General features: G+C 46.8%; 1 protein-coding gene across 1 annotated transcript in view; it reads right to left on the bottom strand.

Moving 5' to 3' along the window:
- The window catches only part of TEK (TEK receptor tyrosine kinase), a 570,337-nt gene that overhangs the window by 422,643 nt on the left and 121,675 nt on the right, over window positions 1-26,019 (bottom strand). The window contains exon 2 of the mRNA XM_086962126.1: window positions 4,089-4,394. Within this exon, the coding sequence (XP_086818252.1) occupies window positions 4,089-4,394 (306 nt within the window). The remainder of the gene's footprint in view (window positions 1-4,088; window positions 4,395-26,019) is intronic.

Raw genomic sequence — 26,019 nt, 5'->3', positions numbered from 1 at the left:
CTGGGCTCTAAATTGAACCATTGGGACCTAGTATTACATCCCCTTAACTTAGGGAATCCCTCTCTGACTGCTATACCCAAATGCCCCACTGGTAATGTTAAATGTTACCCCCACTTGCAGGATCCACTTTAATTATGGGAGTCAAAACGATGCATCACATATGGTCCACTGGTCAATCCACTCTGGGTAAAGGTACACATAAGACTCAACTTCAAGACCTGCATAAAATTCTACACCCACTGCACTTTGACCTGCAGCTTTTTAGCTCTTGGCTACAGGCAGCTTTCATTTATTTCAATTTATTTACTGTTGTAACATAGCAGCCTGACATGTTAGAACAGTAAATAACAATGGCCTCTGTGTGTTACAGGGCATGTGTCACAATGCATGCATATGCATGCTCACACTCAGGAGTGTGCATGAATTACAACACACACATACATAATAGTGGTCTTCTTGGAATGGGTTTGCATTAGCACAAACCCCATTGGAAGATTACCAGCCATGCTTGTACATGCATCTTGGAAGCATTGACAAAGCCAATAGACCAAGACCTGTTGGGTTTGACAATGGTTGTTAATTAGTGTGAGCTAAGAGATGAAAGCAAAAGAAAAAAATGAAAATATATTTAATGAAATCACTAAATGCTACTGGGCACTGTGGGGCTTATTTAAGAGGACCCTTGCAACACTTTTACGCTGAGGTGGCATAAACAATGCGCCACGTTGTGCCATATTTACAAGGCAACGCATCTAGGCAGATGCATCACCTTGTAAAGACCTGCCCCACATTATACCTGTGTCAGGTATAATGTATGCTGGATGGGTGTTCCAATGCAAAAAAGCCTTGTAGAAGTAGAGCAGTGAACTCTATCAGATTTCACTGTGGGTTCCCGATGGGCTGAAGCAGAGTCAATAGCAAAGGTGCCAATGGCATACACCTCAGTTCCCTCAAAGCCCATCTTTGCACAACTGTAACATTCCAGCAGACCGATACACCGAGCAACTCAGGATACATGTGCTTGGTGCTGGAGGCTAAGTAAATTACAGCCCCTCAGACGTATCACTATGCATGTAGTGTTCTCCACTATGTGAATGGGCTGTGCTTTGGGATGGTGCTATCCTTAATGCTTTTTGGCTCTGCCAGCACCATGCTCGGTGCTACACAGTAGAAACACACTCAAGCATTTAACTTGTGTCTGCATTGCTTCCTGGGAATTTCCATTTGGAAAAAAATTGTTAGAGCATGTTATGTTATGTTATGTTAAATTATTTTTGTAGGCCGCACAGCTACCCAAAAAGGGTTTCCCAGCGCCAGCCTGAAGAGTGAAAAAGAATGTGATGGTATTATTGGTTGAACAACCATGTCTTTAAACCTTTGCGAAAGTTTGCAAAGCTTTTTTCGTGACGAAGGGACGCGGGAAGAGTGTTCCACAGAGTAGGGCCGAGAAAGGCAAACAAGCGGCTGCCCATCCGTGAAAGTCTAACCATGGGAACCAAACTGTATTCCTGGGTTGTGGAACGTAACAGGCATGAAGGTTGGTAGGGCTGGGCTAAGGCTTGCAGATATTGGAGAGCAATGCCGAACTTGATCTTAAATAGAAAGCTCCAGGTTTTGAACTTGACTAGGCTTTCCACTTTCAGCCAGTAAAGATCGCGTAGATAGCTACAGATGGAAGTAGCTTTGGGAATTCCAGATAGTAATCTAGCCGCAGCATTCTGTACCATCTGTAGCCTCCGTAATACATCCTTGTTAGCCCCTGGATAGAGGATGTTACCATAGTCTATTCTTGAGGTCACAAGAGCCTGGACCAGAGTTCTTCGGGTGGAGTAAGGAAGCATCCAGACAATTTTTTTAAGCCATTTCAATACAGTAAAGCAGGTAGCCACAACCTTTACCGCTTGCTGTCTCATAGACAGCTGATCATCAATAATGAATGCCAAATTACGGTGGGTAGAGGTGGGGCTACCATTTCGGTAGACCAATGCTGGGGACCCCATAGATCTTCATTTTTCCCCAAAATGAGAACCTCAGTCTTTGAGCATATTAATTTGCATCCATGCTGCGATATGTCTTAGGCCGTCCTGAAGAACTGGTGGACCAGAAGCCTTCTCAGTATAAAAGGGAGAAGATAATCTAGGTGTCGTCCGCGTATGAAAAAAGGGACAACCCGGCCTCCTCTGCAATGGTCGCCAGTGGATTGACGTAGATATTAAAAAGCAGCGGGCTAAGAATAGAGCCCTGAGGGACCCCATAGGTGGAAAGGTGAGGTTTGGAGTTAGCAGCAGAAGAGAAAATTTGATATGTGTGATTGGTAAGAAAGGATGTGCTCAATGCTGTCTGCTGTGCCTTAGCCACTGTTGGCCTGTGCTAAACTTTTGTGGATTACTACCTGGGTTGTGCTATCTGCTCTGATAGCATAGATCCTGGCAGTGATGTCTCACCACCTGAGGTTCATCAGGCCTGAGTGTCAGGGGATGAAGCTGGCTCCCTCGGCTTGGAGATGGTCTGTGCAGGAGGGAGGGAGGGAAAGTGAGTAAGGTAAGAGCACCACCGAGCCCCTCATCACAGTGCATGGCACTTCATACAGGACCCCGCGCCACTCACATCCAATATGGAGCAATACAAATACCATCTGTTCTGTGCTGCAAGCACTGTTGAATGTACAGTCTCACGACACTGGTCCTTTCACCTGCACTGCTCAATCCACTAGTTTAAACACACACTTGTGTGTTTAAATAGAACTAATTAGGTGCAATGACTCACAGAAGAATTAGCTTAGTGGCTGCCCACTACGATACCTGGGATCGCTTAACTTAACAAGAGGTTTACGCCACACACACCTCACTTTAACCCTAGTGGTCCGCAATTCAGATTTTTCCCTCCTTCGCTGCCTCGCCACTAAAATCCTCATCCTCCTTGCCAGAATATATGAAGTCATTATTGGGAATGATCCTAGGGCATTTGGGTGCCTGTTTAAAGTTCGCACCTGGTTACCATCAGATCCAAATCCATAATAATAGCATTTCCTAAATGGCAATTTTGTGACTAGTCGCTGTTGTGCTAGATGTATCTACCTACCTTTCTCTTTCTCACTCTATCCCATCCTCATCGCCAATTTGTTGAGACACGGAGTCCAATCAAGTATAAAATAATATTTATTTCACAAGTTCATAGCTATAAGGCCCACACGCAGGTGGGAAGCTTGCCACTGACCAGAAGCGTCTCTCAGTATGGAATCCTAAACATTCCATTACACCATATTGATAGAGGGGTGAAAAAGAGGATACGTCAAAGAAGGGAAGGATAGTGATAGGTTAGAGGAGAGTGAGATAAGGAATAGGGATAGAGTGAGAAAGAGAAAGGTAGGTAGATACATCTAGCACAACAGTCGCAATTTGGAAATGCCACATACATGTGGTTTCCGAATCGCAAATAGGCAATCCCTATTTGCGATTTCCTATTTTGTGGATTGCAAAATTCAATTTCTACTGGGTAGGAATTGCATTTTGCAATGCCACATATGTCTTTCTTACATACCGAAAGGCACTTTTGCATTTTTAACGCCCTGAAATAGTGATTCGGTGCGTAAGAAATGCTATTTTTTCCAGACATATTGGCTATGATCTCTTAATTCGCCTTCTGTTCATCTTGTCTCCCCATTTATCACAAGCCATCGATCTCTCCAGTCCTAAAGTTCTATAGAAACAAATAGATACCTGCGGTTTTTGCTGCAATCTAAATATATCTAGTGTTATAGATGAGAGTTTAGTGTACTTCAAAATCACTAGGATAAGCTTTAACAGCAGAGTGACTTGTTTTCTAGCAGTCGAAGAAGAGGGTGTATGTATTTAAAAATGTGCTTCCTTATTTGTAAGACAAAAGACACGTTACTACATTGAAAGTCAACTATCCTCTTGCTTACAGTAAAAGTCAGGCTTTTAATTTCCCGAAACTGTGAACATCACACTGCTAAAAGGGCAATTAAGTATCAAAAGGCTTGTCAAAGGCTAATCTGACCCTATGCCTTTCTACATAGTGGTGTTTGGATAAGATATATTCGAGTAGAAAGTAACTGTTTATGGTACCTTGCTCTGCCATCTTCATGGTATGGATTCTCGTCACTTCCTGTTTGATCTTTCCTTCACAATAGTAGTCCCCAATGGACTCACTTGCTTTCTCTCTTGTCCACAGCACCTGTTTGGCTGATGCCCACCTCTTGTCTTGCACAGCTTGAAAAGGGTATTTGTTCTTCTGGGGGTCTACATCTCGTCCAATGTTGATAGAGTCATAGCGGCTCCAACTGGGGCCAATGCAGATGAGAGATGTCTCTGAGTTGGACACCAAAGGAAGGACATTGATGAGCATCAGATCCACTGCAGCGTCCACGTCACCTAAAAAAGAAGCAAAAGAGAGAGTCTCACAGCAGCTAATATATTATGCTTTGTAGACTCCAAAATCCATCGCCACGTGATAGCTGACCTAGTGCCATTGGCAGATCTTTTTCTCCATTGTTCTGCAGCATGTAAGTCATACATTTGAGTTGATACTCCAGGTACTGTAAGAGCATCTTCAAATAACAGTGTTGGGACCAATACACCAAGAAGCACCATTACAAGAGAAGCTTTAATCACTGGCCTTCCTTGATTCGGAAAAGACAGCTAAACAGACTTGTGAAAACCAAATAAAGTATGAGAAATTGCAATTGGACCAGCTGGGTATTTACCGGAAATTAATTGTATTTTATCTCATGTTTGAGGTATTTATTTGGTGTAGATTCTGCCATAAGGCCTGATCTTCATGATTCTGACAAACTGGTCTAGCTTGATTAAAGTTTGATTGAATTAGTATATTGGTGCTTCTGTTGTTTCAGTAGGTGTGTCCTACTAATTAATAGATAGATCAATGGATTATGCATTTCAATGGGTGTGGTCAGAGCTACTGCTAAAAGTGTTTCAATTGCAATTAAGGTTAATTGGCTCATCCATTGCCCACCATGTTGTTATGGGAGTGCATTAACTGGAGTTAGTAGTGTTGGTGGTGGATAAACTGTGTATTGGAATTGTGTTTTCTCATATGTTAATGTACAACTCTGAATGGTCTTGTTATGCTATTAATAATTCTGAAACAAATAATACATTACATAGGATGTTCAACACTATATCCGCTCCATCGCCTACCACTGCATTGCAAGATAAGTATATCATTACAAGTCTTAACTATACTTATACTTATTGCATACATCAATGTATTTGCAATTATCGCCATGCAATAGAAGAAATGCAACATACTGCTGATACAGTGTAATATAAAGTGGAAAGTATTCCAATGAAATGTATGAATTGTTCTCATGTTTTTAGGTCTTGTGTACAGACACATTTAGCCGTCTAACGAGAGCTCATGTCATCACAAAACACACACCATAGATCATACATCACACACTATGAAACACCACACAACACAAAACATACACACAGCAACAGCTACTGTAGCCCCTTTCTGTCATTGGCTACTGTTGTTCAGCTGGTTTTAGGCATTGGCTGATAGGCCGCCTCAATTGAGTCTGCCAAAAGCATTTATTTCCCTGGTGTGCAGATGCTGAACAAGTTGCCCATACACACATTGGCATCAACATCGTTATTTTTACTTCTGCTTTATTTGTTTTTCATTTGGAGGGCCCCCATCGCCCCACTGTGCGCTAAACCCCCCCCCCTCCTCCGCCCAGGCCATCTCTTTTATTTCATGTTGTATTCCTCACCCACCTTAGTCCTGCTCGGTGCTCATTTTGTTTTTCATTTTTTAAACTGGGAGATCCCATGCACGTTCTGGGGCTTATTCACAAGCACCCTTGCGCCGCCAGTGCATCACTTTTAATATATATGTGCTTAAACTCCTTCCTCCATCCTTCAACTCCCCACTGTCCACTTGTCCATTTCTTCTGTTGCTCCCTGCACAACCAGGTCCTGCTCCGCTTTATTTGAATGATTTTTTTTCAAGGGTCCATGAACTCGAAAGTGTTAAGGGGATGCTTGCTTACTTTTAAGTGCTCCCTGCACTTTATATTTTATTTTGAAGTTACATTTCTGCCATGACAATCAGCTACGTTGGGACAGTAAAATAAAACAAGCATTGAAAATGCAATAGGTCTCGCCTTTGAATGGCATTGTATATATAGCAAAGAAAATGGCTTTAACTTAATGAAAGGTGAGACTAAATGTTAGTCAGTGTCAGTCAGTCAGTGTCAGTCAGTCAGTGTCAGTCAGTCAGTCAGTGTCAGTAAGTCAGTCAGTGTCAGTCAGTCATAGTTAGTCAGTCATTGTCAGTCAGTCAGTGTCAGTGTCAGTGTCAGTGTCAGTCAGTGTCAGTCAGTCAGTGTCAGTCAGAGTGAATCAGTCAGTGTCCGTCATGTTAGTCAGTGTCAGTCAGTCAGTTTTAGTCAGTGTCAGTCAATCAGAGTCAGTCAGTGTCAGTCAGTGTCAGTCAGTCAGTGTCAGTCAGTCAGTGTCAGTCAGTCGGTGTCAGTCAGTCGGTGTCAGTCAGTCAGTTTTAGTCAGTGTCAGTCAGTCAGAGTCAGTCAGTGTCAGTAAGTCAGTGTCAGTCAGTTAGTCAGTGTCAGTCAGTCATTATCAGTAAGTCAGTGTCAGTTAGTCAGAGTCAGTCAGGCAGTCAGTGTCAGTCAGTCAGTGTCAGTCATGTCAGTCAGTGTTAGTCAGTGTCAGTCAGTCAGTGTCAGTCAGTCAGTCAGTCAGAGTCAGTCAGAGTCAGTCAGTGTCAGTCAGTCAGTGTTAGTCAGTCATTGTCAGTCAGTGTGAGTCAGTCAGTCAGTGTGAGTCAGTCAGTCTGTCAGTGTCACTCAGTGTCAGTCAGTTAGTGTCAGTCAGTCAGTGTTAGTCAGTCATTGTCAGTCAGTTAGTGACAGTCAGAGTCAGTCAGCCAGTGTCAGTCAGTGTCAGTCAGCCAGATCCAGTCAGTGTCAGTCAGTCAGTGTCAGTCAGTTTCAGACTGTGAGTGTCAGTCAGTCTGTCAGTGTCAGTCAGAGTCAGTCAGTGTCAGTCAGTCAGTGTTAGTCAGTCAGTGTCAGTCAGTGTCAATCAGTGAGTGTCAGTCAGTCAGTGTCAGTGAGTGTCAGTCAGTCAGCGTCAGTTAGTCAGTCAGTGTCTGCTGACCTGGTTCTCTGGCAATAAAGCAGTTATGTTGACTTGGTTCTCTCCCTCTAAAGCAGCTCTGCTGACCTGGTGTCTCTGGCTCTAAAGCAGGTCTGCTTACTTTTAAGTGCTCCCTGCACTTTATATTTTATTTTGAAGTTACATTTCTGCCATGACAATCAGCTACGTTGGGACAGTAAAATAAAACAAGCATTGAAAATGCAATAGGTCTCGCCTTTGAATGGCATTGTATAGCAAAGAAAATGGCTTTAACTTAATGAAAGGTGAGACTAAATGTTAGTCAGTATCAGTCAGTCAGTGTCAGTCAGTCAGTGTCAGTCAGCCAGTGTCAGTCAGTCAGTGTCAGTCAGTCAGTGTCAGTAAGTCAGTCAGTGTCAGTCAGTCATAGTTAGTCAGTCATTGTCAGTCAGTCAGAGTCAGTGTCAGTCAGTCAGTGTCAGTCAGAGTCAATCAGTCAGTGTCAGTCATGTTAGTCAGTGTCAGTCAGTCAGTGTCAGTCAGTCGGTGTCAGTCAGTCAGTTTTAGTCAGTGTCAGTTAGTCAGAGTCAGTCAGGCAGTCAGTGTCAGTCAGTCAATGTCAGTCATGTCAGTCAGTGTTAGTCAGTGTCAGTCAGTCAGTGTCAGTCAGTCAGTCAGTCAGAGTCAGTCAGAGTCAGTCAGTGTCAGTCAGTCAGTGTTAGTCAGTCATTGTCAGTCAGTCAGTGTCAGTCAGTGTGAGTCAGTCAGTCAGTGTCAGTCAGTCAGTCTGTCAGTGTCACTCAGTGTCAGTCAGTTAGTGTCAGTCAGTCAGTGTTAGTCAGTCATTGTTAGTCAGTTAGTGTCAGTCAGAGTCAGTCAGCCAGTGTCAGTCAGTGTCAGACAGCCAGATCCAGTCAGTGTCAGTCAGTCAGTGTCAGTCAGTTTCAGACTGTGAGTGTCAGTCAGTCTGTCAGTGTCAGTCAGAGTCAGTCAGTGTCAGTCAGTGTCAGTCAGTCAGTGTTAGTCAGCCTGTGTCAGTCAGTGTCAGTCAGTCAGTATCAATGTCAGTCAGTCAGTCAGTGTCAGTCAGTGTCAATCAGTGAGTGTCAGTCAGTCAGTGTCAGTGAGTGTCAGTCAGTCAGCGTCAGTTAGTCAGTCAGTGTCTGCTGACCTGGTTCTCTGGCAATAAAGCAGTTATGTTGACTTGGTTCTCTCCCTCTAAAGCAGCTCTGCTGACCTGGTTTCTCTGGCTCTAAAGCAGGTCTGCTTACTTTTAAGTGCTCCCTGCACTTTATATTTTATTTTGAAGTTACATTTCTGCCATGACAATCAGCTACGTTGGGACAGTAAAATAAAACAAGCATTGAAAATGCAATAGGTCTCGCCTTTGAATGGCATTGTATTGCAAAGAAAATGGCCTTAACTTAATGAAAGGTGAGACTAAATGTTTGTCAGTGTCAGTCAGTCAGTGTCAGTCAGTCAGTGTCAGTCAGCCAGTGTCAGTCAGTCAGTGTCAGTCAGTCAGTGTCAGTAAGTCAGTCAGTGTCAGTCAGTCATAGTTAGTCAGTCATTGTCAGTCAGTCAGAGTCAGTGTCAGTCAGTCAGTGTCAGTCAGAGTCAATCAGTCAGTGTCAGTCATGTTAGTCAGTGTCAGTCAGTCAGTGTCAGTCAGTCGGTGTCAGTCAGTCAGTTTTAGTCAGTGTCAGTTAGTCAGAGTCAGTCAGGCAGTCAGTGTCAGTCAGTCAGTGTCAGTCAGTGTTAGTCAGTGTCAGTCAGTCAGTGTCAGTCAGTCAGTCAGTCAGAGTCAGTGTTAGTCAGTCATTGTCAGTCAGTCAGTGTCAGTCAGTGTGAGTCAGTCAGTCAGTGTCAGTCAGTCAGTCTGTCAGTGTCACTCAGTGTTAGTCAGTTAGTGTCAGTCAGTCAGTGTTAGTCAGTCATTGTCAGTCAGTTAGTGTCAGTCAGAGTCAGTCAGCCAGTGTCAGTCAGTGTCAGTCAGCCAGATCCAGTCAGTGTCAGTCAGTTTCAGACTGTGAGTGTCAGTCAGTCTGTCAGTGTCAGTCAGAGTCAGTCAGTGTCAGTCAGTCAGTGTTAGTCAGCCTGTGTCAGTCAGTGTCAGTCAGTCAGTATCAATGTCAGTCAGTCAGTCAGTGTCAGTCAGTGTCAATCAGTGAGTGTCAGTCAGTCAGTGTCAGTGAGTGTCAGTCAGTCAGCGTCAGTTAGTCAGTCAGTGTCTGCTGACCTGGTTCTCTGGCAATAAAGCAGTTATGTTGACTTGGTTCTCTCCCTCTAAAGCAGCTCTGCTGACCTGGTTTCTCTGGCTCTAAAGCAGGTCTGCTTACTTTTAAGTGCTCCCTGCACTTTATATTTTATTTTGAAGTTACATTTCTGCCATGACAATCAGCTACGTTGGGACAGTAAAATAAAACAAGCATTGAAAATGCACTAGGTCTCGCCTTTGAATGGCATTGTATAGCAAAGAAAATGGCTTTAACTTAATGAAAGGTGAGACTAAATGTTAGTCAGTGTCAGTCAGTCAGTGTCAGTCAGTCAGTGTCAGTCAGCCAGTGTCAGTCAGTCAGTGTCAGTCAGTCAGTGTCAGTAAGTCAGCCAGTGTCAGTCAGTCATAGTTAGTCAGTCATTGTCAGTCAGTCAGAGTCAGTGTCAGTCAGTCAGTGTCAGTCAGAGTCAATCAGTCAGTGTCAGTCATGTTAGTCAGTGTCAGTCAGTCAGTGTCAGTCAGTCGGTGTCAGTCAGTCAGTTTTAGTCAGTGTCAATCAGTCAGAGTCAGTCAGTGTCAGTCAGTGTCAGTAAGTCAGTGTCAGTCAGTTAGTCAGTGTCAGTCAGTCATTGTCAGTAAGTCAGTGTCAGTCAGTCAGAGTCAGTCAGTGTCAGTCATGTCAGTCAGTGTCAGTCAGTCAGTGTCAGTCAGTCAGTGTCAGTCAGTCAGTGTCAGTCATGTCAGTCAGTGTTAGTCAGAGTCAGTCAGTCAGTGTCAGTCAGAGTCAGTCAGTGTCAACCAGTCAGTGTTAGTCAGTCATTGTCAGTCAGTCAGTGTCAGTCAGTGTCAGTCAGTCAGTCAGTGTCAGTCAGTCAGTCTGTCTGTGTCACTCAGTGTCAGTCAGTTAGTGTCAGTCAGTGATAGTCAGTCATTGTCAGTGTCACTCAGTGTCAGTCAGTTAGTGTCAGTCAGTCAGTGTTAGTCAGTCATTGTCAGTCAGTTAGTGTCAGTCAGAGTCAGTCAGCCAGTGTCAGTCAGTGTCAGTCAGCCAGATCCAGTCAGTGTCAGTCAGTCAGTGTCAGTCAGTGTCAGTCAGTGTCAGACTATGAGTGTCAGTCAGTGTCAGTCAGTCTGTCAGTGTCAGTCAGAGTCAGTCAGTGTCAGTCAGTGTCAGTCAGTCAGTGTTAGTCAGCCGCTGTCAGTCAGTGTCAGTCAGTCAGTATCAGTGTCAGTCAGTCAGTCAGTGTCAACCAGTGAGTGTCAGTCAGTCAGTGTCAGTGAGTGTCAGTCAGTCAGCGTCAGTTAGTCAGTCAGTGTCTGCTGACCTGGTTCTCTGGCAATAAAGCAGTTATGTTGACTTGGTTCTCTCCCTCTAAAGCAGCTCTGCTGACCTGGTTTCTCTGGCTCTACAGCAGGTCTGCTGACCTGGTTCTCTGGCTCTAGAGCAGCTCTGCTCACCTAGTTCTTAGGCTCTAGAGCAGCTATGCTGACCTAGTTCTCTGCTTCACAACAGCTCTGCTGACCTGGTTCTTAGGCTCTAAAGCAGCTCTGCTGACCAGGTTCTATGGCTCTAAAGCAGACTGCTGACCTGGTTCTTTCGCTCTAGAACAGCTCTGCTGACCTGGCTCTCTGGCTCTAAAGCAGCTCTGCTGACCTGGCTCTCTGGGTCTATAGCAGCTCTGCTGAACTGGTTCTATCCCTCTAAAGCAGCTCTGCTGACATGGTTCTCTCCCTCTAAAGCAGCACTGCTGACCCGGTTCTTTGGCTCTAAAGCAGTTCTACTGACCTGGTTCTCTGGCTCTAGAGCAGCTCTGCTGACCTGGTTTCTCTGGCTCTATAGCAGCTCTGCTGACCCAGTTCTCTGGCTCTACAACAGCTCTGCTGACCTGGTTCTCTGGCTCTAGAGCAGATCTGCTGACCCGGTTCTATGGCTCTAAAGCAGTTCTGATGACCCGGTTCTCTGGCTCTAGAGTAGCTCTTCTGACCTGGTTCTCTGGCTCTAAAGCAGCTCTGCTGACCTAGTTCTCTGGCTCTAAAGCAGCTCTGCTGGCCTGGTTCTCTCCCTCTAAAGCAGCTCTGCTGACCTGGTTCTCTGGCTCTAAAGCAGCTCTGCTGACCTGGTTCTCTGGCTCTAAAGCAGCTCTGCTGACCTGGTTTCTCTGGCTTTAAAGCAGCTCTGCTAACCTGGTTTCTCTGGCTTTAAAGCAGCTCTGCTGACCTGGTTCTCTGGCTCTACAACGGCACTGCTGACCTCATTCTCTGGCTCTTTAGCAGCTCTGCTGACCTAGTTCTCTCCCTCTAAAGCAGCTCCGCTGACCTGGTTTCTCTGCCTCTAGAGCAGCTCTGCTGACCTGGTTCTCTGGCTCTACAATGGCCCTGCTGACCTGCTTCTCTGGCTCTAAAGCAGCTCTGCTGACCTGGTTTCTCTGGCTTTAAAGCAGCTCTGCTGACCTGGTTCTCTGGCTCTACAACGGCTCTGCTGACCTCGTTCTCTGGCTCTAAAGCAGCTCCGCTGACCTGGTTTCTCCGGCTCTAAAGCAGCTCTGCTGATCTGGTTCTATGGCTCTAAAGCAGCTCTGCTGACCTGGTTCTCTCCATCTAAAGCAGCTCCGCTGACCTGGTTCTCTGGCTCTAGAGCAGCTCTGCTGACCTGGTTCTCTGGCTCGAGAGCAGCTCTGCTGACCTGGTTCTCTGGCTCTAGAGCAGCTCTTCTGACCTGGTTCTTAGACTCTAGAGCAGATCTGCTGAACTGGTTCTTTGGCTCTACAACGGCTCTGCTGACCTGGTTCTCTGGCTCTAAAGCAGCTCTGCTGACCTAGTTCTCTGGCTCTAAAGGCTCTGACAATTCAAACATACCTCTGTAGTCCAACCCTGCCTCACACAAAATATCTTCGTCAGCTCATCATAATGCGCAAATGAATGCATGAATAGATTGCTTTTAAAAGCTAAACACCAGAGAGATAAGGTGCGTTGATGATGCAGCAGAATTCCACATTTTGCGAGTGTGGGGGGCTGAAGCAGGAGAGGCTGTCAGCGGTCATTACAAGCGTGTGGACTGCGCTGCAAATTAGAAAAAAAAGTGCTTCGAGTCCTTTAAAGGAAAGAGTGTAAATCCGCCCGTGAATGATCCAATCCCTGTGGGCGTGCCTAAAAAGAGAAAGGGTGGTAACAAGGAATGATTGGCATGCCTTCAGTGCAATCATTGCACTGCTTTAGGCATAATTAGTGACGCCAAACAATGTGCACAAATGAAAGCTGGAAGGCAGAGCTGGGACGAGGCTTCTGGAATCGTATTGATTCCAAGAAGTCTCGTATGACGAGAGCAGCGCATGCGCTGCTGACATCAGGCTGAGACCTAAAAAAGCCAAAATATAGTGTCTCAATATACTAGTGTGCATGCGTCATGAGGCATATCTGAGCATGTGTTGTGAACTATGTGCACATACCGGGTCCATTGTGGTATGGCATTTCAAAATTCATTGAGTGTGCGCACAAACGTGGACATGCATCACAACACATCTGCAGTCATAAGCCGTGAAGTGTGGTGGCAAGCTGACTTTTTTTTTCTTTACCTTTCTAATAAGGTCAACAGCCATGTTGGAACGGTAAACTAAAAAACAAAAAGAAGCATTTGTAAATGCTCGTTAAATCTGTCCCTTTCTGAGTTCTAAGTACAGGGAATATAAGATCTTCTCAAATTAATGCATCCGGTCCTGAAAATCTTTGAACAAATGTAGGGTATCAGATTTAAACTTTATTAAGTAACTCTTTCTGCTTGCAACACTATGACTCCACAAGATGATGGCAGGAAGTGTTTTACAAAAAAAAGATTTAAAATGTATCATTTTCACATTGCGTTTTGCTTTGTAATACCTAGGGTTCATTGCTATAACAAGCATTTACAATGCAATGGTCTCGGCAATATTATAGGTAGAGCTATTGGAATTGCTCATTATTTTTGTATCTTTTTTGTATCCCTAAATAAATGGCATTGTCATTTGTATTGGCATTAGCTTTGTTTTTTGCATATGTGATACCTATTGCATTAGCAGAGAGAGAGTGAGGTAGTGAGATAGAGAGCGCGAGTGAGGTATTGAAATAGAGAGAGAGTGAGGTAGTGAGAGAGAGTGAGGTAGATAGAGAGTGAGGTAGTGAGATAGAGAGTGAGGTAGTAAAGAGTGAGGTAGTGAGGAAGAGGGATGTTGTGAGGTAGTGAGATATAAGCATAGAGTGATGTTGTGATGTAGTGAGATAGAGAAAGAGGTATTGAAAGAGAGTGAAAGTGAGTTAGTGAGATAGAAAGAGTGAGGTAGTGAGATAGAGAGTGATTGAGGTAGTGAGTTAGAGAAAGAGTGATGTTGTGAGGTTGTGAGCTAGAGAGTGAGGTAGTGATGTTTTGAGAGAGAGAAGTTGTGATATAGTGAGGTAGTGAGATAGAGTGGAGTAGTGAGGTAGAGAGTTATGTAGTGAGAGATAGGTAGATAGAGAGTGAGGTAGTGAGAGACAGAGAAAGTGAGGTAGTGAAAGAGTGAGGTAGAGGGATGTTCTGAGGTAGTGAGATAGAAACGGTGAGTGAGTTTGTGAGGTAGTGAGATAGAGAGAAAGTGAGGTAGTGAAAGAGAGTGAAAGTGACTTAGTGAGATAGAAAGAGAGAGAGTGAGGTAGTGAGAGAGTGAGTTAGTGATGGAGAGTGATTTTTGGTGGTAGGGAGATAGAAACAATGAGTGATGTTGTGACGTAGTGAGATAGAGAAGGATTGAGGTAGTGTAAGAGAGAGTTAAAGTGACTTAGTGAGATAGAAAGAGAGAGTTAGTGAGATAGAGAGTGACGTAGTGAGTTGGAGAGATAGAGTGAACTTGTGAGCTAGTGAGATAGAGAGTGAGTCAGCGAGAGAGTGTTGTAGTTATTTTTTGAGTGAGTGACTTGTGTTATAGTTAGGTAGTGAGAGTGATATCGAAATAGAGTGATGTTATGGAGAGAGTTAGTGAGAGAGAGAGTGAGATAGTTTTATAGATATAATTTGAGTAGTGATGTAGTTATTTTTGTTTTGTGGGAGAGTGAAGTAGATATAGAGTGAGGTAGTGAGAGATAGAGAGAGTGAGGTAGTGAAAGAATGAGGTAGTGAGAGTGAGAGTTGTTGTGCTGTATTGAGATAGAAACAGAGCGATGTTGTGAAGTAGTGAGCTAGAGAGAGAGTGAGGTAGTGTATGAGAGAGTGAAAGTGAGTTAGTGTATTTGAGAGAGAGAGAGAGTGTGGTAGTGAGAGAGAGAGAGGGAAGTAGTGAGTTAGAGAGAGAGTGAAGTTGTGGGGTAGTGAGAGAGTGATGTAGTGAACTTTAGAGAGAGTGTGTCGTGATATAGTGAGAGATAGTGGGATAGAAACAGAGTGAGGTAGTATATAGAGAGAGTGTGAGGTAGTGAGATAGAGAGTGAAGCAGTAAGTTAGAGAGAGAGAGTGAAGTTGTGAGGTAGTGAGAGAGTGTTGTAGTGAATTTGAGAGAGTGTGTCGTGATATAGTGAGGCAGTGAGAGTGAGATAGTGAGATAGTAATAGATAGAGTGAGGTAGTGATGTAGAGAGAGTGAGGTAGTGAGATAGAGAGAGTGAAGTTGTGAAGTAGTGTGTTAGAGAGATAGTTACTGTGGTAGTGATATTGTGATGCTGTGAGAAAGAGAGAGTTGAGTAGTGAGGTAGAGATTGAGGTAGAGAGAGAGTGAATGAGAGATAGTGTAGTAGTGTGTGAGGTAGTGAGAGAGATAGTGAGTTAGTGAAAGAGTGAGGTAGTGAGAGAGAGAGTGAGGTAGTGAGAGAGAGTTCGAAGGGACGGTATAGTGGAGCTGAGGAGAGAGTGAAGGTATGGTGCAGGGAGGCTGAGCAGAGTGCATCAGTGTAGGGACGGTACCGTAAGAGGCTGAGGAGAGAGTGCAGCAGTGAGTGATGGTGCAGTGGAGGAGTGAGGGCTGCAGCCTGGATGGGGGGGCTGAGCAGAGAGTGCAGCAATGAAGGTACGATGCAATGGGGGGCTGAGCAGAGAGTGCGTCAGTAAAGGGATGGTGCAGGGAGAGGCTGAGGAGAGTGCAGCAGTGAAGGGACGATGCAATGGTGGGCTGAGCAGAGAGTGCATCAGTGAAGGGACAGTGCAGGGAGAGGCTGAGGAGAGAGTGCATCAGTGAAGGGAAAGTGCAGGGAGAGGCTGAGCAGAGTGCAGCAGTGAAGGGACGGTGCAGGAAGAGGCTGAGGAGAGTGCACCAGTGAAGGGACGATGCAATGGGGGGCTGAGCAGAGATGTGAGATAGTAATAGATCGAGTGAGGTAGTGATGTAGAGAGAGTGAGGTAGTGAGATAGAGAGAGTGAAGTTGTGTGTTAGAGAGATAGTTACTGTGGTAGTGATATTGTGATGCTGTGAGAAAGAGAGAGTTGAGTAGTGAGGAAGAGATTGAGGTAGAGAGAGAGTGAATGAGAGATAGTTTAGTAGTGTGAGAGATAGTGAGGTAGTGAGAGAGATAGTGAGTTAGTGAGAGAGAGTGAGGTAGTGAGAGAGAGTGAGGTAGTGAGAGAGAGAGTTCGAAGGGACGGAATAGTGGAGCTGAGGAGAGTGTGAAGGGATGGTGCAGTGAGAGGCTGAGGAGAGTGCATCAGTGAAGGGACGGTACCGTAAGAGGCTAAGGAGAGAGTGCAGCAGTGAGTGATGGTGCAGTGTAGGAGTGAGGGCTGCAGCATGGATGGGGGGCGGGGCTGAGCAGAGAGTGCAGCAATGAAGGGACGATGCAATGGGGGGCTGAGCAGAGAGTGCGTCAGTAAAGGGATAGTACAGTGAGAGGCTGAGAGAGAGAGTGCAGCAGTGAGTGATGGTGCAGTGGAGGAGTGAGGGCTACAGCCTGGATGGGGGGGCTGAGCAGAGAGTGCAGCAGTGAAGCGATGGCACAGGGAGAAGCTGAGGAGAGAGTGCTGCATTGAAGGGATGGTGCAGTGAGAGGTTGAGGAGAGTGCAGCAGTGAAGGGATGGTGCAGTGAGAGGCTGAGCAGAGAGTGCATCAGTGAAGGGATAGTGCAGGGTGAGGCTGAGGAGAGTGCAGCAGTGAAGGGATGGTGCAGTGAGAGGCTGAGCAGAGAGTGCGTCAGTGAAGGGATGGTGCAGGGAGAGGCTGAGGAGAGTGCAGCAATGAAGGGACGATGCAATGGGGGGCTGAGCAGAGAGTGCATCAGTAAAGGGACGGTGCAAGGAGAGGCTGAGTAGAGTGCATCAGTGAAGGGACAGTGCAGGGAGAGGCTGAGAAGAGAGTGCATCAGTGAAGGGACAGTGCAGGGAGAGGCTGAGGCTGAGCAGAGAGTGCAGCAGTGAAGGGACGGTGCAGGGAGAGGCTGAGGGGAGTGCATCAGTGAAGGGACAGTGCAGGGAGAGGCTGAGGAGAGAGTGCATCAGTGAAGGGACGGTGCAAGGAGAGACTGAGGAGAGTGCATCAGTGAAGGGACAGTGCAGGGAGAGGCTGAGGAGAGAGTGCATCAGTGAAGGGACGGTGCAAGGAGAGGCTGAGGAGAGTGCATCAGTGAAGGGACAGTGCAGGGAGAGGCTGAGGAGAGAGTGCATCAGTGAAGGGACAGTGCAGGGAGAGGCTGAGCAGAGAGTGCATCAGTGAAGGGACGGTGCAGGGAGAGGCTGAGCAGAGAGTGCAGCAGTGAAGGGACGGTGCAGGGAGAGCCTGAGAGAGTGCAGCAGTAAAAGGATGGTGCAGTGAGAGACTGAGGAGAGTGCAACAGTGAAGAGACGGTATAGTGGAGCTGAGGAGAGTGTGAAGGGATGGTGCAGTGAAAGGCTGAGGAGAGTGCATCAGTGAAGGGACGGTACCGTAAGAGGCTAATAGGAATAGGAATATATTTGAAGAGTGGTATCCAAAAACGTTAACGAAAACTCTAGCTGCGACTAGTGCACGTTTTGGCCTTTTGTCTGCATTGGCGCTTTCCTAATTACCATAAAAAAGTAGGGTGCAGGCACTATATTAAGACACAACTCGGATTGTAAACACTGCTGTGCCATAGCTGCCAAGGTTTCAGATAGGCATGTGGAACATTTTTTAATTTCAATCTAATTATGAGTGACATTTCAAGGACTATGAGTGACACTTTCTTGTGAACAAAATTCGCCTGGCTCTATCCTGTACACCAGAACGCTATTCCCAATATGAAACAACCTTCCTCAATAAGTGCATTTAAACACTACAAAGTCACTAGAACTAACTCCATTTATATCCACCAGAACCAACCTGCCCCTTCCCAGCCCATCTTAACCCCATTTACATCCGCAGTGTTCAGCTCACCCTTGCCAGGCAAGACTTGGGCCAGGTTGAGATGGGGCTAGGGGCCAACTGCGTTTCTTTGCTGATTATTGCAAGAGAGAGGCCGGTCTGACCTTTCAGGACTGGCCTCAGATATTACGTATCAGTGCTCCATTATGGCTACTGTATTCAACCTTTGGGCTGTATCAGCAAAGATGGGCTGCTGCCTGTGTGTCATGGGGGCTGCACAGCTCTGAGTCCTCAGGTAAGCAGCACTGAGTAGCCCTTTGAGTATCCGCTCGCAGTCACCTGGGCCTCATGGTGACCCTGGGGCCAGTGCAGTGTAACTGTCACATGACTGATGTTGAGTCAAAAACTGAACAAAATTCGGCTAAATAAACCTTGATTGGGGGGCTGCGGAGGAAGTAAAGGGAAGAGAGTCACAAAAGACTGAATTTGAGAGATGGAAAAGCAGGGACATTCAAAGAAAAGAGAAATCAGCAGTAAATGAAAGAGAAGAGGAAACACTAAGAAGAGGAATTAGGCTCGTTCCCAGGCCCAGGAGAGCCCTATGCAGCCCCAACGGTAGGATCGCACTGCCTCGTCCTCACATGGATGTTGGTTACATGGTCTGAGAAGACGGCCCTGGTTTCTGAAGTCTCCGAAGCAGCCATGATTGACAACCAAGCTTGTCTCTCGTACCTTTCCTGCAATTCTTCCAAATAGTATGATTGCAACCCATAGTTTGTGAAGTTTTTAAAGTCAAGACTTTTGTGCCCCTTTTCAAGTGGCTTGAAGAAAATATTTACCATTTTCCACTGGGTTTAAAAGTTGAGGTGTTTACAAAGTTAAAGTTAACTGACGAGAAAAGGACACATTCCTTTCCGACACCATGTAGCTCTTGCAAGGTCATATTATTTAGTTCAGGGGAAGAAACTACACTAGTGCATACATTATGTAAGAAAAAACTGGAACTACCAAACTGCAAAGTAGCAGTAGCTCACAAAATGACTATGCTCATTGTAGAGTAGGTGCTGTGTAACACATGTTACGTTCTGATGGTGGTTTCTTCATAGCTGTTAACTGTTCCTCTGCTATGTTAGTTGTTGGAAGAACCTTATAGGAGAACAAGGCTTTTCTGGAGATATTGAATAATACAAATGTTGCCACGCACACTATTTAAAACGAGTCGAGAAGAAGGCAAACGAACTAAATGAGAAGCACTCAGCACTGAAATAATGGCGAAAGGGGAACAAACAGTAGAGGGCAGTTAAAGACTTGATGGTCCTGGGGTGCGCCGCACAGCACTTTCTCAGCGACTAGCAGTAAACACAGTCTAGAAGGCTCTGCAAGTGACTGGGCTGCACAGGAAAAAGCATTACAGGCGTGATTTGTTTATTTAACCCACACAGGCGTGCCCGGGCTGCTTTACGGCCGGGCCGCCGCCCTAGTCAGACTTAGCAAGCTAAGCTTGCGGTGATGATTATCAGGCCTCTTCAACAGCTCACCTGTTACTTTCACAATACAAGCTGCAGTCCCCCCTGATGACTCACTCCCCTACACGGGCCAGGCTGCTGGGCAGCGGGTGAGGTCCAGGACGAAGCAAGGACGATGCCTCAGTCTCTCATGAGTGTGCTCAGAGAAGCCGAGCCCCGTAGCACAATGAAGGACAAAGTCAGTGACTGGCTGCTGGCGGGGGGTTGCGGGGGCGTCCTATTTTAAAAAAATACCGGGTCTATGAAGCCAACGCGCTCTTAAAAAAAAACACTGTTCCGTCTAAAAGGTCATATGCAATGCTCATTTGAAGGACCTCTGTCTGGTTAAAGTTGGACACTGCCGCTCTAGCAGCTGTTGAAGCTGCCCAGGCACGTCAAGATGACCCTGAATGGACGTCCTTTGCACCGTCTGTGGGGGTTATAGTTTTAAAGACACCAAACAGCAGTCTCCTTACTGATCGTAAATTACGTTTTGCCTCTTTATTTTGTGAAATTCCGAGCAGCGCGTGTCGCAATAAATGCGAACATACGGAAAGTCGAGGCCGCTCTTAGTATTGGAAAAGTACATCACTCCTTCCATAATGCCAGAAACACAACACCGGAATTCATTTAAAAAAACAATCACATTCAAAGCTGTGCTCGCTGTCTGCCGGGTGCCGCGTCGCTCCGGACTGTGTCATGTCCGCTACCAGCGCCCCGCGGGGTCAGGGGTAGGTGCGGGAGGAGGCGCAGGGTGTGTCCGGTCGCAGATATTAGAGGCCCCTGGGTCGGGCTGCACTTTCCGTGCTGGGCCTCAGGCGAGTGCGGAGTGGGAGGGAGTCGGGCCGGGGCAGGTAATGGCGGGGGCGGCCGTTGCTCCCGAAGAGAGGGGAGCCGAGGGCTGAGCACGTAATCCTCGATGGTACAGGAGTAAAGGTTGTTATTAAAATATACGTATTACCTGCATTTGTTTCAGGGCTGCCAGCCCTCCCACGACTCAGCAACCCGAGGCACGGCTCGGCTTCCTACCACGGCCGCTCAGGCCTACCTGAGGGATTTTATCAGCAGCTGCCACTACGAACTCCACGGTGCATGGTTGTGCTCCAGGCTGACGGGAGGACCTCTTGAGTGAAAGAAAGCAGTTAAAACTAGTTTACATACCTATGAATAATCGTTTAAACAGGCACTATTGTTCGGTGACTCAAGAGGACAGCGAGGAACGGCTCACCTTCAGTGCGAAGGAAACAAAATGGCCGCCTCAAGCTTCTGAATTTTTTCGGATTGGGGCGTGGTTTTGCTGTTTTGAGTGACAGACAACGTCACTATCTAAAGAACAGCAAAACTTACGCCCCCAAATCCGAAAAAGACGGGGATTGTTTTGAGTGACTCCCTTCTCTTCCAATGGCTGGCCTCTGTTTAGGAAGCCAGCCAATGGAAGCGAACGGAGCTGAGAGGCGGGTCTAAACTGCCCTACTATACAACATAAGATCTCTGTACATCCGGTTTTGCCTTCGGCAAACCGGATATACCTCGACCTAAAAAGGGATAAGGTTGTTAAAGTGTGACTTTTCCAATTTTACATGTTTTGCAGCCTGTAACTGACCAAGGAAGGTCCTGCCATCTTAAGTATAATATACATACACGTGTTCAGAACGTCCAGTGTTCTTTGCCATGTTTTTAAAAATGAAAAACATTTCTCTGACCCACAGACCTCTTCTCCAGGCCACGGATTGCCCCCACTCTTAGCCATCTATTCCTTGAGAAAGCCTTGCGCTGACAGGAGCTTTTTCAATGTTCAGACAGCCAAGCTCACGCATGAATACGAATAATCGATAACCATCTCCAATACTGGGGACAGTTAAAATCATGGCTATTACCCCTTTTAAAACACATTTGAAACAGGTGACTCTAATGATTTATTGTAAGAGTGGTACATACCTACTACCATGACAGTATCTGTTCTAAAACCTTTCTGTTCTACCTCTTTCGTTAGGTTTAGCCACAGCCCACTACAAGATAGCAGAAGCACGTACATCATCCATTGTGTCCCACAAAGGCTACGTTACAAATCCTCACCATTCCATCTACGCTTATCAATAGGGCTTCTCAATTACCCAGACACCAGAAAAGCACTCCACAGCCACAAGAGGGTTATGAAGTGCTACCTAAATTCAGCAACACAATATATAATAATGCAATGTAGGTACCTCTGAGGTCCACGGAGCGGGGATCCTCTCCACATGCCAACTGAGCATGGTGGTATCCACGTGTGACTCTTATCCTGGGAATCTTGCTGAAGACAGATCTGAAATCAGACCTCTTTCTGCATATCCACTTGCAACTTTAAATATTGTAATCACAAATTCACAAATGGCCTGTTTCCTCTGCAAGTAAGCTGATCATAAAGTTGGTCATATGTATATCACTGTTTGGCTTATTAAGGATCCTCTACGTGTTCTCGCCCATCAAGACAATGAGCACCAATTTATCCTGTCCAACCCCACCCCAGAACTAAATGTAGTTGTTATCCACCTACAGCATACACCCTCATTGATCCCATAGCCATTGGACATTAATAGCAATTTCTAATGCTATTCTGAAAATGCACAACAGAGGGGACGCTCCTTGCAAGACAATGATTACATGAAAAGGGTTGTACCCCCTACTTACCCCACAACATACTCTGTGACTCCAACCCGGAAGCCACATCGCCAGCCAATCCCTACGGACTACTTCTATCAATGGCCAATCCAAACTAAGTATCGCTGTGCACTCCTGCCTCGTCTTGTGAGTTTCCTTCCCGGTAATAATGCCTAACACTAGCACCACTCCTATGTTGTATCCATCCCTGTGCCTCTATTCTTCCTACTTAGAAATTGCCTACATTACACACGCCCCTCAAAACACTCCGGGCCCGATTCACAGAATGAACTTAAGACTCAATCCTAAACTTACTACTATTTTGGTATTCACAGAATGCACTTACTACTTTTGGCATTCACAGAATGAATGTACTACTTTTGGTATTCACAGAAGTTAGGATTTTGTCTTAAGTTTGTCCTAAGACAAACTTAAGACTGACTTAAGACAGACTTAAGACAAACTTAAGACAAAATCCTAACTTCTGTGAATACCAAAAGTAGTAAGTTCATTCTGTGAATACCAAAAGTAGTAAGTGCATTCTGTGAATGCTAAAAGTAGTAAGTGCATTCTGTGAATACCAAAATAGTAGTAAGTTTAGGATTGAGTCTTAAGTTCATTCTGTGAATTGGGCCCTCCAGCCTGAGCATCTTACTAAAAATAGACCTCCATCCACTACAAGTGTGCAGAGCATGATGTTGTTCCTCCTAAGGCTCATATAAAAGCGGTCTCGTCTATCACCTACATACTTCACAAAATCCACCTTAAGATTTCAATCTGGTGACCACCTTCCAAGTGCAGCAGGGAGAACCTGTTAGTAATACCACCTGGGGAAAGATACTTATTACACAGTTGTTGCTATTACCGTGGCAGTTTTACCAGCCAATTCCAAGTTTCCCAGTTTGAAATGGGAGTTAACGTGTGGTTACAGATTTATTGACTAGTAAACACACCTGTGATTTCTCTTCTGCAACTGTTTCGCCCAAAAAAACTCCTCTTGATAATACCTTGATGGATTTGCACTGGGAACACTCCTATTGGAATTTCCCCAACGTGGGATTGAGAAATTGGATGCGAACACACTTTGCACCCGAGTTACATTCATTATGAGACTTCGAATTATTCCATTGATTTAGGCATCTCTAATGAAGTACCCATCTAACCCCGCTTGGAATCCATAATCCAGCAGGGAACTTCTACTTTTACTATTGTTCTTTATTTCCACTTTCTAATTTTTATCAGTTACCTTAGCGTATAAATTTCCACTCGAGGGTGAGTGTACCTCGAATACAAATTTCATGCAAAACACTGCTGCCTCACCTTCATACCATAGTGCAATGGTGAAGATTGTATTAAATTCACCTTTTGTGCACAACGCTGAAGATGGCAACATTGCTGTGCAGCTCCTTGCAGGGTTAGCGGGGACATTTGCACCGGGATTTCTGCCAGCATACTCACTCGCCTGCTGCTGCTACATTCACGTTCCTAATCACCGGCGCCGACGGCAGAGAAGTGCTAACCGCAGGAACTGCTGTATTAGGAGGGGCTTGTTTCCAGCTGACCGGCAGGGCTGCGAGCAGAAGGCAGGGACTCCGTGGACCAGGAGTCTCTGCGTGCCTGAATTACACCAGCTGGGCTGCTCTCCCTGCCGGCCCGCCCACGGAGTTAAACAGGGGCTCTGCCGCTGGCCACGCGACACAGAGGGGAGCATGGACGAGACAGCGCCTTAGTACCACACGACGCGCGAGAGGAGCCTACAGCGCACCAACCCCCCCCTCCTCACTAACAGCCAATGGGAGGGCGCTCCTAGGCGGGGGGGGCGTGCCCGGGGGTTTGTTATAGCAGGCCCAGCACGTTGCTCGGTCTTTCCTGCCGCGTCGGTGCCGTGGGCTGCTCTGCGCTGTTTGTTGTTCCGTGTGTGTCCGTCGTGCGCCTGCCGGCCTTGCGGGTCTAGCGTCGGGCATTCCCTCGTCGGGTTTTGCGGTGAGTGTTAGTCCGAGGGTCTTGTGAGCAGCTTGCGGGGGCTGCGTTGGGGGGGCACAGAGCGGGATACCATACGGTGAGCGCGGCAGTCACCAACTCCAGCTAAGGCTTTCATGTCTTGTGAGCAGTATTTAGCGGTGCATGTTAAGCCTTTGCATGGCCTACTTTCTAGTCGTCAGGGGGTTGTAGCTTGGGGTTTTCCCAATAACTCTGGGCTGCTCTCCCTGCCGGCCCGCCCCCCCCCCCGCCCACGGAGTTAAACAGGGGCTCTGAGAAACTGCTATTGGGACATTTGCACCAGGATTTCTGTCAGCATACTCACTCGCCTGCTGCTGCTACATTCACGTTCCTAATCACCGGGGCCGACGGCAGAGAAGTGCTAACCGCAGGAACTGCTGTATTAGGAGGGGCTTGTTTCCAGCTGACCGGCAGGGCTGCAAGCAGAAGGCAGAGACTCCGTGGACCAGGAGTCCCTGCGTGCCTGAATTACACCAGCTGGGCTGCTCTCCCTGCCGGCCCGCCCCCCCGCCCACGGAGTTAAACAGGGGCTCTGAAAAACTGCTATTGGGACATTTGCACCGGGATTTCTGTCAGCATACTCACTCGCCTGCTGCTGCTACATTCACGTTCCTAATCACCGGGGCCGACGGCAGAGAAGTGTTAACCGCAGGAACTGCTGTATTAGGAGGGGCTTGTTTCCAGCTGACCGGCAGGGCTGCGAGCAGAAGGCAGGGACTCCGTGGACCAGGAGTCCCTGCGTGCCTGAATTACACCAGCTGGGCTGCTCTCCCTGCCGGCCCCGCCCCCCGCCAATCACGTCCCACGTTACTAAAGACCATTGTGTACCCGCTGCGCGGGAGCGCGACCGGGAGAAGCCCGGGAGAAGCCCGGGACAAGGGCGGGACCGTCTGTGGCCGTCCGGGGACGGGGGAGGACGGGACGGGCCACCCCTCTTTCATCCGTCGAAGGCTGCAAGGCACCTGGAAGGTAGGAGTATCCCTCCATGTCAACTGTCGCTGATATGACAGCGCCTGCAGGGGGCACCAAAGTTACCCTAGAGAACTATTTTACCAGGGCTGCCATGGACACAGAGAAGGAGAATGTGATGGCGGAGCGTAGAATTGAGCGCCGCCGTTCTATTGAATGCTTGAAGAACAGACCCTTGCTGGACACAGTCCCTGTACTCACCTTGCCTGATACTGTTCCAGATTCTATAAGCGAGGATCCTCTGTCCTTAGATAAGTTCCCCATGCTTCTTAGAGATTCACTGCCCCATTCTGACATTGTAAATATTGCACTTTTATCTGATGTGTTGGCTTCAGGCATTTCTAATACAGGACCTGCTGCCACTAAAGCTCACTCCCTTCCACCTAGGGACTTAACAAAAAGGAAGGGCAAGACGCTCCACATACCGAAAGTTCCTGGCCCGCCTCCATCGAAAAGGAGAAGGAGGGAGGCCACCCCAGAGGCACAAGCTCAGTTATTTAGAGTTCGGTAAATCCCTTAAAGCTAATCTCTCAGCCGTTCCCTTAACTGAAGCCACAGTAACACCTGCTCTAGTGCCATTGACACCGGTGGTCCCAGACTCTAACATCGCAACTCCTGTTTCTGACTTATTAAGAGAAGGAAGGTCAGCAACACCCCCATTAGAAGAGGCATTGTTGCCCGGTACTTCTTGGGATCCCATGGAAAATCTACTTAGGTCCTTTATGCTCCCAAAACTGGACATTCTGAAAAGGGTGGAACATCGGCTTGGGAACATAGAGTCTGCGTTTGTCAACAACCTGGGCCCCGGGACTCTCATGAATCCGGCTAAGCCAGTTCCCCCACTGACGGCCACAGCCCACTCCCCAACTCTCCCAATTTCCCCAATTCTCCCTGTCCCCACCACGGTTGCCCCTAAGGGTCCTAATAAAAACATTAATAACAAAAGCAATAATAAAGCAAATAATCATCTAGCTACTACCCAACTGAGAGCGCTGGCACCACAGCGAGCACAACCACAGGTTCACCAGCCACCTGCAGAAAAATCAGTCGCCCAAGCTGCTAGTGAACCCCAGAGGGGAGGGCATAATTCCAAGACTCACAACTGGCACTCAGGGAGGGGTAGTCAGAATTGTTCGATGAACAACAAAATACTGGGTTCTCATGTCGAATTACCACCCGATGCAGTGCCCTTCGTGGTCGTACTCACAGGAGTCCCCCCCTAGAGGCTGGGAAAAGGGAGGGGTACTCACAGCTAAAAAATAAAACTATGCACTGGCTAGGACAAAATAGACCACTCCCATATCATATTAATGGAGAGA

Source organism: Lissotriton vulgaris, chromosome 3_1, assembly GCF_964263255.1.
Source record: "Lissotriton vulgaris chromosome 3_1, aLisVul1.2, whole genome shotgun sequence".
Classification (NCBI taxonomy): Eukaryota; Metazoa; Chordata; class Amphibia; order Caudata; family Salamandridae; genus Lissotriton; species Lissotriton vulgaris.
The sequence above is the reverse complement of the archived record's forward strand: the minus strand, read 5'-3'. Positions and strand labels throughout refer to the sequence as shown.